Below are 16,534 nucleotides of genomic sequence, written 5' to 3'. Positions count from 1 at the left end.
GCATGTTTCCAGAGTCAGCTTAAAGGCATTCATAACATTCAACCCGAATCGTAAGACCAGAAACATTTATTAAGAAAGTAATATTTGAATTTCATGTGAAGGGTCTTACATGGACAGCAGGTGCGTTTGAAGAAGTTTACTGAAATGCACACATTCTTTGATTTACAACATGCAAGCACAGCATATAAGAGTGAATCTCAAACACGACTTGAGAGAGTTCATCATGACAGAAAACAGGAACAAATCGCTGACATGCTAGAGTGAATCTGGAAGAAATAAAACACAAAACAGTCGGTTCATCCGTTGTGCTTTGAGTGAAAGGCTGTACAGCAGCAGAAGAATAAGACTCTCAATAAACCTCAGTGACCCTCTTATATCTGATCCAAACACTCATTATTTTTGCAATTCCTTTTGGTGCCTCTTTCATTTCGTTCAATGATCATCTGGTTAATGTAAAGCTCAGATTGAACGCTACATGTATTGCTCTTATGCATCTTATGCATGCATTTGTGTTTTATCAATATTGGCTTTGCAGACAGTCTCAATGTAAACAATTGTTTAAATGTAAATTCAGAGTCAGAACTGAGTTTGTGAAGGAAATTTAGAAGCTCTTGATGTTGGACTGATGGATTTGTGTCTGTGTGTGTTTCAGAGAGTTCGATCTGTGATGTAGACACCAGATTTAGATATTCGACTGATGGGATCAGAACTGTCTGTGCGCCGATGAGAGTGCGGTGTGTTCACGTGTCCCATTTCTGAATGGGCTCAGTGCTTTCGTCAGTCAGCGGAGAGTCGATGCTGGAGTAATTAAAGAAACGATCAATATCCATCAGAAATGCTGCCAGTGTTACTCCACTTCAGTTATTTAAACAAGCGACAAGTTCATTCTACGTAAGCCCAGTGCACGCGTGAAAACAACTAAACTGGTAGTGACACAATTATTTTCATTCAAAAGAGTTCAAAAGTTTGGAGTCAGTAAGATTTTTTAAGTTTTTGAAAGAAGTCTCTTCTGCTCACCAAGGCTGCATTTATTTGATTATAAATACTGTAAAAATTGTGAAATATTATTAGAATGTAAAACAGCTGTTTTCTATGTGAATATCTGTTAAACTGTAATTTATTTCTGTGATCAAAGCTGTATTTTCAGCATCAAACAGTCTTCAGAAATCATTCTAATATGCTGATTTGCGGCTTAAAATAAACATTTCTGATTTTTATCAATGTTGAAGTGAGTGAGTGAGTGTGTGTGTGTGTGTGTGTGAGTGTGTGTGTGTGTGTGTTTCTCTGGCTGGTCAGGAGTTCTTCTCTCAGAAATCAGAGCATACAGTAAACAAATAATGCAACAGATACAGTGAAATATACCAGTGAACCTCAGGATAAAGATAACAGTGCAGGAGATTCGGGATGCCGTGGACGTACTTGTAAGAGTGGATACTTACATAACCGCTGGCAGAATCGCTGAGTTTGGCTGCCAGCAGTTGTGATTTGATGCTGACACTGAAGGGCACTTGTACTTTTTCCTTGTTTGTTTGCATGTAGACATTTTCCCTTCATTTTGAAAAGAATAATTATTTTACATGTATTCCACTGTTAAGTGCCTGCCTGATTTGCATTCAGTTTATTTTTCTGTCTGGTTTCGTTAATATCTCTGCAAAGGGCACTTGTACTTTTTGCTTGTTTGTTTGCATGTAGACATTTTCCCTTCATTTTGAAAAGTTAAGTGCCTGCCTGATTTGCATTCAGTTTATTTATTCTGTCTGGTTTCGTTAATATCTCTGCAAATGTTGCAGTGAAGAAGCCTATAAAAGTTCAGTGTGAGTAACTGATGATCAACAGTCAGCAGTCATGTATGCAGTGTTGGGGAGTAAGTAAGTAAAAAGCAACCTTAAATGCATTTTTTCAGTTGTTCAGCAGTTAAAAATGCAGTATTTTAGACTTGGTTTACTGTATTTAAACATTTATTGTGTTCATACCATTCTTTGCAGTACTTTGGGGTACCATGTAAATATAATGGTTTAGTGTCATTATATATGTTGACGTATTATGATATTACATCACTGTGTCATGGTATTGCCGTAGTACTTTTAGAGTAAGGCTAATTTTAGAATGGTATTAATGGTGACAAATTATTTGAAGCCTTTATTTAATGCAATATAAATGTGCCACAATTAACTTTTTTATATTTTTATTCCATGGTGGGGGGGAAAAAACTGCTAAATGTAAATGCAAAACTCAGAATTCAGAGAAATTTTTTTTTTTGAAAAATGTGAGATATACAGTAAACTCACAATTCTGAGGAGAAAAGTCTATTGTGTTCATACCATTCTTTGCAGTACTTTGGGGTACCATGTAAATATAATGGTTTAGTGTCATTATATATGTTGACGTATTATGATATTACATCACTGTGTCATGGTATTGCCGTAGTACTTTTAGAGTAAGGCTAATTTTAGAATGGTATTAATGGTGACAAATTATTTGAAGCCTTTATTTAATGCAATATAAATGTGCCACAATTAACTTTTTTATATTTTTATTCCATGGTGGGGGGGGAAAAAACTGCTAAATGTAAATGCGAAACTCAGAATTCAGAGAAATTTTTTTTTTTTTTAAATGTGAGATATACAGTAAACTCACAATTCTGAGGAGAAAAGTCCAAACTGTGAGATTAAAAAGTCACAATTTCCTTTTTTACATCTGCATTACAAAATGCATGATAAAACAATTTCAGTGCATTAATTAGGCTTTGTAATGCGACTTATAATGCATTGTATCACATCATGAATAATTGTAACCACTGTTATATTATAATATTTATCTATTCATTGTTACACCTTTACAAAGTATAATGCATTAAAACACATGACACACAACCAATTTCAGGTGTAGCAAGCAAATATTTAACTTTGGTCACAGTTATTTATGAAAATGTATAATGCATTATACATAAAGGCCTCAATTAAAGTGTTACCATTTAAACTGTAGCAAATTAATAATTGTATTGCAAATTTATCAGTTTAAACTTTTTGCATCCATATTTGTGAAACTGTTGCTAAACAAACCTGTTGCTTTAAAATAAACAAAAAATATATTTTAAAAGATATCACCCCTAAGCCTTCTATTTTGTTTTTGTAGTGAACTGCTTTTCAAGAGAAAGTTAGCAGTGTTATAGTTTCGTCCCCAACACTGCATGTTTCAGTGTTTTTCTGTAATTTTAACATTGTCTGTCTGTCGTGCACGAGCTGCAGAATTTAATGCTGGATGAACATCATTTAGACCAGCATTCAAAAGATAATATGCATTCAGCCCGAGAACACGAGTGACAAACAGAGATGTTGGCGCGTCTTAACATCGGACATACTTTGTTCTCAGGAATGGGAATTTGGGTGAAGGAGCTGCGTTCATTGGGATGCTCTTCTGTTTTAGGTGGGATGCTTCCAGCCGCGGGGATGCATGCGGCGATGGCGGACATCTCTCCTGTGTTGCTCTCATTGGTCATGCCTGCGCGCTCGGTGGTCTGGTTGATGTTCCCCTCGATGACGGTGACGTCACTGCAGCTCAAGAGCTGAACCAGACACTTCCTGAACTGAGGAGATCACAGGAAGACAAATGCAATGGATTATTCTCTAGAGATCTTTGATGTACACTTCAACTCTGCTCTGAGCTAGAAAACATCCTTGAAATTAATTTGCCTTGCACTGAACATCACCAAAAATTCATAAACTCAAGATTAGGGTTCAACATGGCTTAAGTTGCAAGTTATTTCCTGAAGGAAACGTGTTTTTGGTCCCAAAGTTTATTGCAACAAATTGTGAGGCAAGACACTAGAGGTGAATAGGGTAAAATGTTAACTAATAGATATAAACATATTTTGCCTATTTGATTAATCACAGTACATTCATAAAACCAGGTTCAAAATTTTTGTTCGACTTTGTTGTCATATTAGAGTTAAAGGTTTTTCAAGAGGGAATTTTGGATTTCTCTTTTTATCAGAAAATACTGTCATCAGACATAAAAAAAGGGTACCTGGGGCTGTTGCTAGGGTGTTGCTATGCCGTTGTTTTTAGGAATAAAATGTTTTAGTAATGTTTACATAAAAATATTATGAACAAATCGCTCTATAAAAAACCTTCAGAATATAAGCTGTACATTTTGGTGCATGTAAATGCTGCTGAAGTGAATAAGAAAAAACTCAAACCTTTAAAGATAGATATTGGAATTGAAATCCATAGTTGCAAATAGATAAAGTGCAATAAATAACAAACACTTAAATGTAGATTTAAGATGCTTTAGATGTTTTCTTTGCATTGCGTCTGAAGATAAGAAGACAAGTTATAAACAAATAGCCCGTGATCTCAAATTCAACCAGTGCATGAAACAAACAAACAATGGTTTTGTCTGTAGTGTCTCACCTTAAATAAATCACCAAATGCTGAGAGTTAAGCTAAGTGGATTTTACTGATGCAATCAGGCTACTAAACGAGCAGTGAAATCAGTCATCAGTTGATATGTTGCTTTGCAGCTGACGGCTGTGTAACATGTAAGTACAATTAGTCAATCCTGATGAGGTCATAATTGCACAGTAATCATTAATTGTTTCCACATTAGCCTGCGGTTCACATCGTCCTTCTCATTCTTCATTAGTCCCCAGTCATGAAGCTACAGAGTCCGATAGACACTAATTAGTTTGTGTCCTAAAGTCACTTGAAAAGCCCGTCTGATCCTGTAAATATAGGGCTTTTCAAACGCATATCTTGGCTTTAGGTTTAAAATCACTTTTATCATGCAATTTATTAAAAGTTGTTTTTATTATGCAATTCACTACAAATAACACCAGAGTTATTATAGTTAAGTCACATAGTTTTTCTACTTCAAAAATTCTCTGTTCAATTCAGTGCGTTACTTGCCATTTCTTTGTGATTATTTGTCAAAATAGTTTCAAAGTAACTCCTACGCCTGGTAACTTGCTTTGAAACAGACTCGGAAACGAATTGTAAAGTTCACAAATAAGTACAAAGAAACAGCAATTAACACACTGAAATAAACATTAGAATTTTGAAGTAAAAAGACTGAGATAGTATTCTATTGTAAAACGTGCTTAAATAGTAATGGGGTTATTTACAAGTTAAAAAAAATACAGTGTATTAATATGCCCAGCTGTAATTAGTAAAACACCAATGCACTAATTCTACAGATTTTTATTACTCTATAAAAAAATGTATAGAGTATTTTTATTATTCAGTCTAATTTACAAGTACAAACTGTGATCAGCACTACAATTATAGCTGTTTTTGTGTTATTTTAGTATACCACTGACAACATTATTTAGTCTGAGATGACCATCAAACAAGCATGCCGTGTTGCTGTGCACGTATTTTTGCAGATTTCTGAATAGGAGAGCTGTTCATGTTCGAGTGTGGACAGCATCCAGATGTCAGCGTTTGAATGGAGAGAAGTGGCTAAACTGACAGCTACAGCTCAGTAGGAAGACGGAAAGACACAGCGCTGCCAAACACTGTTTACGTCCAGTAACCTCCACAGCTGCTCAATAATTCAGCATCTTCTCCTTTAGAGTGCGCCAGGTTTGATCCAAACCACGGGTATTTATTTATTTTTTATTTTAGTAGTATATGTCAGATACATCAGCTCTGGTGAAACGATATCATCCCAGCATGACAGCTTTAGGATTTTTCTAAGTCTTGCACGCTTCTCAAACACAGTATTGGAAAGCAGCCTCAATCCTAAATGGCTTGCATAAGGACTTATTTCTTCAAGCTCTTTCAGCTACAGTAACCCATTTAGCAGCGGGGGATTTTAACTGGGATGCAGGAAACTTTCTTGCCACGCCTCGAGATCTTCATGCAATATTATTAAGATCAAAATTTAAGTACAAGCATCGCCGCAAACTCATTTAGCAAAGCAAGTTGCTAACTGCGTTTGAGTTTGGCCTTTCTAATCTTATAATTAGTTGATGTTATATTGAATATTCATAAGAAATACCAGCAGTCCAAACCTAGAAACTATGGAAGTCCTATTCTACCACTGAATAACATTTTTTTTATTTTTTTTTTACTTTTCTTGTTTCTTGTAATTCAGACTTTGTTTTCCCGCAATTCTGTCATTTTTAATAAAAAAATAAATAAAAAACACTTTTTATCTCACAATTTGGACAATTTGCATTTTTCGCCAAGAATTATAAACTCACATTTCAAGCTTTTTTTAATTTTGGGTTTAGATCTCACGATAGTTTTTTTCCCCACCACTGAATAAAAAAAATACTAATTTAATTGTGACTTTTTCATCTCACAATTCAGACTTTTTTTCTCGCAATTTTCAGTTTACATTTCACAATTCTTACTTTTTTTGACAGAATTGTGTTTATACCTCGTAATTCTGTTTTTTTTTTTTATTATTGTTTTTTCTGCAATAAAAAATTAAAGTTTATATATCACAATTCTGAATTTATATCTTGCAATTCTGACAATTTTCCCTCACGATTGAGTTTATTATTTACACTTCTGATTTTTTTTCTCTCAGAATTGTGCCTTTATGTTTTTCATAATGATGTAATATCACTGTAATCAACATTAAAGTCATTGAAATTTCCCGCCATCTGACATTCAAAGGAAGTAGAGTTGTATTTCCATTGGGTTTATGTTTATAAGCTTCTACTGATCAAAAGTTCTAAATTCTTCAGACGTTTGAACTGTTTTATTAAATGATGCCTCTATTTATACAGCCTTTAATAATAAAAACAATAACAGAGAGATGCAGGTGTTATCAAGGCAAATCATTTCGGCTTAAAAACCATCCTGAGCTCGCTTCACGCTGCATTTTACTGCTCATTTATTAATGATCCATTTATTATTAAAGATGAAGCTGACGACTAACAACACCAATCAAAGGGTGAGTTTATGTAACGCTGTCGCTCTGCATTCTTCTGAGGACCTAATATCGTATGATGATGAAGATGGATCACCAGCATATGCTATTTTGAGAGTAAATGAGGACAAGTTTCCTTCTTTAATTCGAATAACTAACAAATAGTCATTCTCGAGATTTAGAGAGATTGAATACGTCATGAAAATTCTAAGAAAGTTTTTGTAACCTTTAAATAATGTTACAAATGTGACAAGAAAACTGGACATTTTAGAAACATTAAAAACGAATGTTCCCACAACGTTTTTATAACCTAAATTTGTCACCTGATTAATTTTTGGTCAAATGCATAATGGGTAATATTATAGCCTGACATATGAAATAATAGTCAGAAAAATCTGAATTTATTTTAATGGAGTTTATTGAACCTTTAAACAAAAATAAATTAGATTTCTTTAAGCATTATATTTTATCCGTCAGGCTCGTATATTCTGATAAAGTGAGAATATGAAGGAAAAACAGCTCGATTTTATTCAGAGACTCAAACTGAGCAAAAATATGAAAGTGGTGCAGATGCTGATATTTATCTGATGCAATTCTGCTGCTTGTAACATAAATCAGAGAGATCTTTATAACAGTGCAGCAGATACTGACATAAAGTGATCTGAATATCAGCGGTCGCTCTATATCTCCAGTAACATGTCTCAGTAAGATGAGATTGAAATGATCCAAACATATAATGCAGTGATTGAGAGCTGAAGAAATAAAGGCTCCTCAGAAGATGTGAGATGTTCTGGAGGCTTGTGAAGATCATTCCTCCGCTGAGGAACAGTGAAAGTAAAGCTTCTGGAAACAAACGCTCCTCAAAAGATCCTGAGGATCAGATTTGAGACTCTAAAACATGACTGATGGAGAATCAAGTAAAGCTGAGCTGCTTCAGTCCAGTAAGTGTTCATCTGGAGATATTACTGCAGTTATTCTGACCTTTACTTGATCAAAACCAGTCAGAATTTGACACGAGAAGCTCCAGCTGAAGCTGGACGTTTGTACAATTACACTAAAAGAGCTTTGACTGGATAAAAAACACTAAACTATCAATCAGACGACAGAAGACATGCAGGAGATCATTTAGAGCTTTAGAAATGTGTGCATCAAATATAATACATCATGGGTCTGATCCCAGGGCAATGCATGAACTGCATGCATTGTAAGTCACTTTGGATGAAAGCATCTGCCAAATGCATGAATGCAAATGTCACCTGTTTGTTCATGAACACGTAGATGATGGGGTTGTAAACCGCCGCGGTTTTGGAGAAGAACGCTGGAACGGCTGCCAGCCGCGGGTCCAGGTGAATGCTGGGATGGGCCGTGACCACGATGGAGAACGCAGCATACGGAGTCCAGGCCACCATGAAGGCCACGATCATCACAACCACCATACGAGTCACCTGACGCTCTGGCTTCCTGGCATTGCCCAGCCTGCCGTGCGTGTTAGACACCTGCAAACACACACATAATGTGTGCTGACAAAATAATTGTTATCATGGCTAGATTTGATGATGGCAGTCTACTGGAAATCAGGTTTAGCACACATGGTAACTTTAGATCATTTTTATGGTTTGTCTGTGATCAGAGGTCAGTTTGCAGTTCTAATGACATCAGAAAGCACATGGAGATCATTAGGATTCAGTGGATCGCTGGTCTAATGAGCCGCTGGACTCCAGGTGTTGTGGAGCGACTGACCTTTCTGAGCTTCCGGAGCAGTTTGCAGTAGCAGACGATGATCACACCCAGTGGAAGGATGAAGCAGGTGGTGAAGAACGTGATGATGAAGGTGTGATCCTGGAAGTTTCCCGAATACCTGCAGAGGGACAAAAATTAATGAGTGCAAAGATCCGATGAAAGAGAAAGCTTTCTTACCTTTCCAAAGAAAAAAAATAATTATATATATATATATATATAGGCTACATGTATGTGCATAATTATAATGCAAGTTGATATTCTGATCATATTTTTTTTTCCAAGCACATTTCACCAATCCCAAACCACATCAATCTTAATAACAAAGTTAAGGCATGATCACTGGACAGAGACATGCTCATTGGGTCAGCAGGGTCAGACAAAAACAGGTGGAGAAGAAAAGACACATTAACTGCAAAATAATTAAGAATTATAATTAGGTGTGACTCCATCAGGAACCCTTTAGTCTCCAGAAGTGCCAGGTGCCAGGTTCTCAAGGACTTAGGTTAGGTAAATAACTCTAAAAAATGAGTAAGAATCATATGCTGAAGTGTATTAAAATACATGAAGACTGAATTTTTTTATAGGCTCTATAGACAGACCAGCACCACATCCTCTTGTGCACTGTTTGAAGAATTTATCTTCCAGAATCTGGCAGTAAGTTTTGGGAGTTCATTTTCAGTCCATCTCCTATCCTGAAAAGTTCGGCTTGGAGACTCAAGGGTTCCTGATGGTTTCACACCTAATTCTTCAGCTTAATTCTTAATTCTTTTGCAGTCTCCACCTGTTTTTGTCTGACCCTGCTGACCCAACGAGCATTTCGCTGTCCAATGGTCATGCCTTAACTTTGTGATTTCTAGTATTGCATGAGTTAAATCTCTTTTTTGGCTCCTTTTATCTGTAAAAGAAAACCTGCTTAATAATTATGCACACCGGATATAAGCCTTCATGAACAATTATATGTCATTTATAAATGATTAAATACAAAATGAATAGTAGTTATTAAGACTATGGAATTGGTCAAATGTGCCTGGAAAAATATATGATCAGAATATCAACTTGCATAATAAATATGCATGCACTGTACATATATATATATATATATATATAATGTAAATGACTAAATATATATATATATATATATATACAGTATATGCTTTGACAATCTGTATTGTATAAAGTGCTATACAAATAAAGGTGACTTGTCGTGAGATATATACTGAATTGCGAGATATAAACTCAGAATCGTGAGATATAAACTGAATTATGAGATATAAACATAGAATTGTGAGATGTAGACGCAGAATTGCAGATATAAACTCTGCAATGAAATAAAATGTCACAATTACAGTACCTTTCTTTTTTCACTTTCTTTTTCTTTCTTTTTTTTCATTTCCATACTAAATCACATAATGATGTTTAAAGATAAAGATGTCAAAGGTAAAACAGACTTTGAACAAGTAAGAAATCCTAGCGGTGAGTATTTCACATGGCCAAAATGAATTCCAATAAATCAGCATGTCAGAACAAGGCTCCCATTTATGGATAAAAGAACTAATTAGCAGAAAAGAGACAATAAATCTGAGCTAGTTAATTAGCTGCTGGTTTAGGCTTGAATGAGGAGGAAAGGCTCTCGTGGTGGTGAGTTTGACAAGCTCCATCCATTAAACCTACTCATCCTGTATTGTGGCGTCCCTCGTTTGAAAATGAAAAGATTTTAGACAATTAGAAGATGTGCATAGAAAGAGCTCTCATTTACTGTGTCCTCTCTGATACAAGCCTGAAAGATTTTCAAGAAATTCTGCCTGCACAAAGACCCATAGACAGTGATCCAATCACATCACATGCAGAACTACAGCTGCTGGCACGAGCATTCTGAAGAAAGCACCAGAAAATCACTGCACATATACAGTATGTAGGTTTGTTGTGTTGTAAACTACTGCAGAACAACTGAAGATACTTCAGACAGATTCTTTTTCTTTGAAAGACATGCATATGAATCAGGAACATGCTTTGATTACGATTTGCTGACATTTCTGTTAACTTATGAAAAGGTTATTTCTGAATGATTTCTGAATGTTCAAAACATTTTTTTTTAATGTTTAAAATTTTGTTGTTTTTTATGCATGGAGGGAACATTTCATTTTAGAATACTCCAAATATTTTTTAAACATTTTGCTAACGTTCCCAAGAAGTTATGAAAATATTATTTATGAATGTACATGCAAAACATCCAGTTTTTAAATGTTTAACAACAAAAAAATAACACTTTTTTGTTATGCAAACACAGGGAATTTTCCAAATATTTTCTTAATGTTTTGCTAACCTTATCATTAAGTCATTAACAGGTTATTTCAGAATGTTCTCTAAACATTCAAATATCAAGTTTTTTTTTTTTTACTTTTTTATATGCAAATGTTAAGCGAATATTCCATTTTATACATTTTCCAAATGTTTAGCCAAAGTTCCCATGAAGTTATGAAAATGTTATTTCTGAATGCACTCTGAACATTCAGAATGTCCATTTTTTTAATGTTTAAAAATGTTCTGTTATGCAAATGTTCAGGGAACTTTAAATTGTATAATCTTATTGTATAATGTTACTTTTAAATGTTCTCTGAACATTCCGAAACCAGTAGTAACATTTAAAAGCATTAGATGAATGTCCAACTAAAACATTCCAGAAATAAAACATTCCATGAACAGTTTTGAGAACATTATTAACACCCAGATAAGTCTGAACGAATGTTCTACTAGCATTACTGGAAGAACGTCGTTTCATAACTTAGAGAACATTGCCAGAATGTTCTGAGAATGTTCCTTGTTAGCTGGGTTTGGAAAGCAAACAGTACTTTGTATTCATGTTGATCTTCTTTAAAGGGCAGTTAGACTGAGTTGAGGCAACGTGAGCGACAGCGACTGTTTCTGATGCATCAAAATTGAGTTTAATTTATGGAAATGAGCAGTAGTGCAATGCAGTGACTGTCAATGAGAGTAGTGCATGAAACAGCTAGTAACTACCAAAACTACTGCAACTGTCTGTGTGAAAACACCTGAAGAACAAGCCGTCATTAAACCAACATACACTAATTATAAGCTTATTCCCTATCACACATTCAGCACATATTGATCTTCAGATGGGAAGTGATGGATAAAATGCCGTATTGTCCTCATGAGGCGTGCATGGCAAGCGTGCCATTTAAAGGTGACATTAGATATAATTTAACCTCGCTTTAACCCGACAGCTATCAGGTCCTGTTGATAGTCCAGTCAGCATTATTGAGCGCTTCTGTTTTCTGATTGACAGTGAGTCTGATAGTCTGAAGGAATAAATTATCTGCATGTAAATGCAGTGTTTTGAGTGGAGGGGAAATGGTTTGACATTCCAATTCAAACCAATAAAAGTAAATTTCACAAACAATTACAAAGAAAAGTTTTTCTTTACAATGCACATGTAAATCATTCACTGTTATGATACTAGCCATGTGTTCTTTTTTTCTCTTTTTATTTTAGCTTGGTATTAAACCGGATCTATCTATCTATCTATCTATCTATCTATCTATATATCTATCTATCTATCTATCATCCATCCATCCATCCATATATATATATCACATTATGTTTCAACCAATTTATTCATACTTGTATTTTTTTTAATTACTGTATTTATCAATTTCCAATATAACAAAAACATCAAAATAATAAAGTAAAATCAACAAAACAAACAAACAAACAACAATAATAATGATAATAATAATAATTTGTAATACTATATTTTTAATAATATATTTGAGTGTGTGCATATATATATATATATATATTGTTTTTTTTTGTTGTTTTTTTTCTGATTCTGGAGATCTCTATTTATCATTAATATTATGGTTTTGTTTGTTTTTCTTCTTTAAAGTGTTTTTTTTCTGATACTGGTAATTGTAGTTTATCGTTGTTGTTTTGATTTTTGTGTAATGTTGAAAATTGATCATCAAAAAAAAATGCATATACTTTTTTATTTCAATCAAGATTTGAGACTAAAAATGTATAAGGGGAAGCATTTTTAGGTGCTGTAATTAGTCTTTCAGCCTTAACGTGATATATGAGTGTGATAAATGAGTGTTTGCGCTCCTCACCAGTTGGGTTCGCAGGTGGTGCCGATCTTGCTGACGGTGTAGCTGCTCCAGCCCAGGACAGGAGGAATGGTCCAGATGAAGGAGAAGGTCCAGACAAACAGCAGACCCAGAGCCGCGTGTTTTCCTCGCAGACGGATGTTCCCCAGCGGCCGACAGATGACGAAGAACCGCTCGAACGCCAAGACAGCCAGAGACCACAGAGCCACGATGCCTGCAGATTCAGACAGAGACCGATGAACAGAAGATCTCAACATAACAGCGGAGAAGACTGAGAGCAACTTCATGACATATATTTATTGCACGAGTAATTTTAGATGTGTTTTAACTAACATTGGCTATGTAGCTATAAGTTTACATAAACATATATAAAACATATATATGAGCTCAAGTTTTTTATGCACATTTTTAGAATTTATGTGCATCTTGACATTTCCATCCAACGTTTTTTAATGCAATATCCCAAAATTAATTGGATGGAAATATAGCTACTGTGCACTGAAAATATGGAGATGCATTTGCAAACAAGTTTGCAGTTTTGTAATTGATGAACTTTGCAACATCGACCCTGTTAGTGAACTGAATTGAATCAACACTGCACAGAATTGAGCTGAATAATGACACTATTGTCTGCTGTAGAGCTGCTTTTTAGATTAATCAAATTCATTTAATAATTGATTATTTTGCAGCTTTCTGCAACATTGTTATTACTGTGAAGCTGCTTTGAAGCAATCTGTACTGTATTAAGCGCTGTAGAAATAAATGTGACGACAATGCATTGCAATTAATTTCTGAAAAACACATGCAACTCTTATAAAACAAACTGAACAAGTGCATTAAAAATTAAGCTGGTGATTGAATTACATTCGCATTGTCTTGTGTTAGCAACCAGAGAACTTCCATTTCTTGTATTTATAATAATTTTTAGTGGGTCATTTATTTTTTTTAAATTTTTTTAGTCCACACAAAAAATCTGAGTCACAATAAAATATTTAAAGTTGTCAATTCACAATTCTTGTGATAAACTAGACTTGACAGATCATTAAATTTGCATTTATTGCACAAAATTGCAATGAAAAACTCATTTGTGTGAGCTTGATATTTCTATTATAAATTGAGCTTCTTATGACCAGATGTTACATAATTGACATTTAATGAAGATCTACTAATAATGTGTCCACTGTGAAATCAGTATGAAATCAGGACAAACTTCACACTGCTTTACTGTACACCTGACATCTGTAATCACATTGTTTTTACTCGGTTTATTGTCTCTTTAGTTTGAAGTCCAACTGCATTAAAACAGATCATGCAAGCATAAATAGCAATTAAGAGGATCAATCAAAGCTGTTTAATGAATGAGAGTGTGACTGTGGGTCTGCGATCGCATGAATGGTAAACACTGACACAGATATGAGAGCAGCTGTTCATCTGGGTTATTCTTTACAGAGTCATCGGTTCACAGGCACATCAGCTATTTAATATTTAATATGCAGCTAATGATTTTGCATGCAAACTTATATACTGTGTGTTAGTTTTGATCCTCTGATCTAATTAAATCCCATTAAACAGATACTGAATTTTACTCTGTTTTGGATCGCCGAGTAGACATGCACTTTTCATTACTGTAACTGGTATTAAATGCAATCATTTAGATTTTGTTGGAGTCATCTGAACCCTGAAAAACTGTTTAAAAAACGTAAAAACAAAACAGAACAACCGGCATGAGTGAAATTCTACCGTGTATACAATCTTAACATGTAGAAATTTATATATGTACACTACCAGTCAAAAGTTTTTGAACAGTAAGATTTTCTCTTCTGATTCGTCTCTTCTGCTCACCAAGTCTGCATTTATTTGATCAGAAATACAGCAAAAGCAGTACTATTGTGAAATATTTTTAATATTTAAAATAACTGCTTTCTATGTGAATATCTGTTAAATTGTAATTTATTTCTGTGATCAAAGCTATATTTTCAGCATCATTACTCCAGTCTTCAGTGTCACATGGTCTTCAGAAATCATTCTGATATGCTGATTTGCTGCTCAAGAAACATTTCTGATTATTATTATTATTAATAATAATAATAATCAGAAATGTTTCTTGAGCAGCAAATCAGCATATCAGAATGATTTCTGAAGACCATGTGACACTGAAGACTGGAGAAATGGCTGTTGAAAATTTAGCTTTGCCATCACAGGAATAATTAAATTTTAAAATATAATAAAAAAAAGTTATTTAAAATTGTAATAATATTACTTTTATTACTGTATTTTTGGTCAAATAAATGCAGCCTTGTGGAGCATAAGAGACTTCTTTAGAAAAACATAAAAAAAATTCTTGAGCAGCAAATCAGCATATTAGAATGATTTCTGAAGATCATGTGACACTGAAGACTGGAGTAATGATGCTGAAAATACAGCTGCGCATCACAGAAATACATTACAGTTTAACAGATATTCACAGAGAAAACAGCTGTTTTAAATAGTAAAAATATTTCACATTTTTACTGCTTTTTCTGTATTTCTGATCAAATAAACGCAGCCTTGGTGAGCAGAAGAAACTTCTTTAAAAAACATTACAAATTCAAAAACTTTTGAATGGTAGTGCACATATAGTGTTTTTGAAAACCCAAACGACACATGCTGAAGATGATCAAAAGCTCTAATGCAAACTTACCAAAAAAGGTGACTGCGAAACCTTCCAAAACACAAGCCCATTTGCCCAAGAAGAAATAGCCGTGGAAGTTGGTTAGAAAACTGATCGTTCCTCCAGTCAGCGACACGAGAAAGTCCGCCAGAGATAAATTGACGATGATATAATTGAGCGGCTGTCGGAGCTGTTTGAACCTGAAGGTGACCAGCATCACCGTGAAGTTCTCGCACAGAGACACCGAGGTCACCACGAACATCAGCGCCGCAAGGACCTTATAGTTCCAGGGTGCGATGAATGTGAGCGGTCCCGAGAACGGATCCTCGGTGTGAGAGACGCCGTTCACCGCCGCATCAAACGACTCCATCGCTCCAAACGAGTCAGATGAACCAAACCGAGCCTACATCTGGAGAAAGTCTGCGTGCATCGTAAAGACAAGGCTATTCTGTGATATTTAGTGCTTGTTCTCTATGAGCTTCATAATCCAGGCGCGCGCGTTCCGTGTACTTGTTGAGCGTGTTTGACGGTCCTGAATCTGGAGGGGTTTTGTTGACTTTCTCTTGCTGGATGGGGTTTATATAGGCTATCGGCACAGGTCGGGTCAGCCACGTAACTGTGCCTTCATCATCATCATCGTCACTTGTGTGCAGAACTCCAGTCAGTGCGCTCGCGCTTCAAGGATGCATCCATTACGCAGAAACGCCGCGTGCGTAATTGTGGAGAACAGCCAAACTCCCCTCATTGAGCGCGCAAACGGTGACTGCTAAACGATTGTGCATTTCGTCGATACTGCGCCGCTCGCCTTTCTCAGTCCTTCTCTGCGGAATAAGGGCAGTGTGTGGAGAGGATCGATGCCGGAGACCCTGGAGAGCCGCTCTGATTCATCACGCACTCCAGCTGCACCGCGAGACGCGAGCGCGCTGCATTAGTGCAGGTCAATAAGTGCAATCCAATGCACTCATAACAACAAGCGCTAATAGAGTTATGCATTATAATGCGAGTTTGTTGAGACTATGGATTCTACAGTTTAATTATGGAAGTACTTCTACTGAACATGCAAAATAAGTCTTAAATAGAAATGGACCCAGAAAGTTGTAAGGGAGACTGTGACACTCCAGTGAAGATACAAATGTTAAAG

The 16,534-nt window shown here is 35.4% G+C and overlaps 1 protein-coding gene across 2 annotated transcripts; it reads right to left on the bottom strand.

The window, feature by feature from the left end:
- Positions 1 to 303: 303 nt before the first annotated feature.
- On the bottom strand, positions 304 to 16,134 carry LOC107688178 (opsin-VA). Of its 2 annotated transcripts, XM_016485775.1 has the most exons (6): positions 15,424 to 16,134; positions 12,747 to 12,957; positions 8,623 to 8,740; positions 8,139 to 8,378; positions 3,362 to 3,586; positions 304 to 798 (listed from the first exon to the last, which is right to left on the bottom strand). In XM_016485775.1, exons 1-6 carry the CDS (start codon positions 15,761 to 15,763, stop codon positions 778 to 780), a joined length of 1,155 nt encoding a protein of 384 aa, XP_016341261.1. In that variant the 5' UTR covers positions 15,764 to 16,134; the 3' UTR covers positions 304 to 777. The 2 variants fall into 2 exon arrangements, with proteins under 2 accessions (XP_016341261.1, XP_016341260.1); XM_016485774.1 differs by lacking the exon at positions 304 to 798 and having other exon boundaries at positions 2,994 to 3,586.
- Positions 16,135 to 16,534: the final 400 nt, after the last annotated feature.

Source organism: Sinocyclocheilus anshuiensis, unplaced genomic scaffold, assembly GCF_001515605.1.
Source record: "Sinocyclocheilus anshuiensis isolate Anshui unplaced genomic scaffold, SAMN03320099.WGS_v1.1 scaffold541, whole genome shotgun sequence".
NCBI classification, from domain to species: Eukaryota; Metazoa; Chordata; class Actinopteri; order Cypriniformes; family Cyprinidae; genus Sinocyclocheilus; species Sinocyclocheilus anshuiensis.
Note: the sequence above shows the minus strand (reverse complement) of the source record. Positions and strands in the feature narration are given on the sequence as shown.

What these genes read in the sequence shown, in the direction of transcription:
- LOC107688178 (XM_016485774.1), bottom strand. Translation starts at nt 15,763, where the DNA reads ATGGAGTCGTTTGATGCGGCGGTGAACGGCGTCTCTCACACCGAGGAT. An exon ending in ACCACCTGCGAACCCAACTG is followed by an intron (nt 8,741 to 12,746) that starts GTGAGGAGCGCA and finishes GTCCCTCTGCAG; the next exon opens with GTATTCGGGAAACTTCCAGG. An exon ending in TGCTCCGGAAGCTCAGAAAG is followed by an intron (nt 8,379 to 8,622) that starts GTCAGTCGCTCC and finishes GTGTGTTTGCAG; the next exon opens with GTGTCTAACACGCACGGCAG.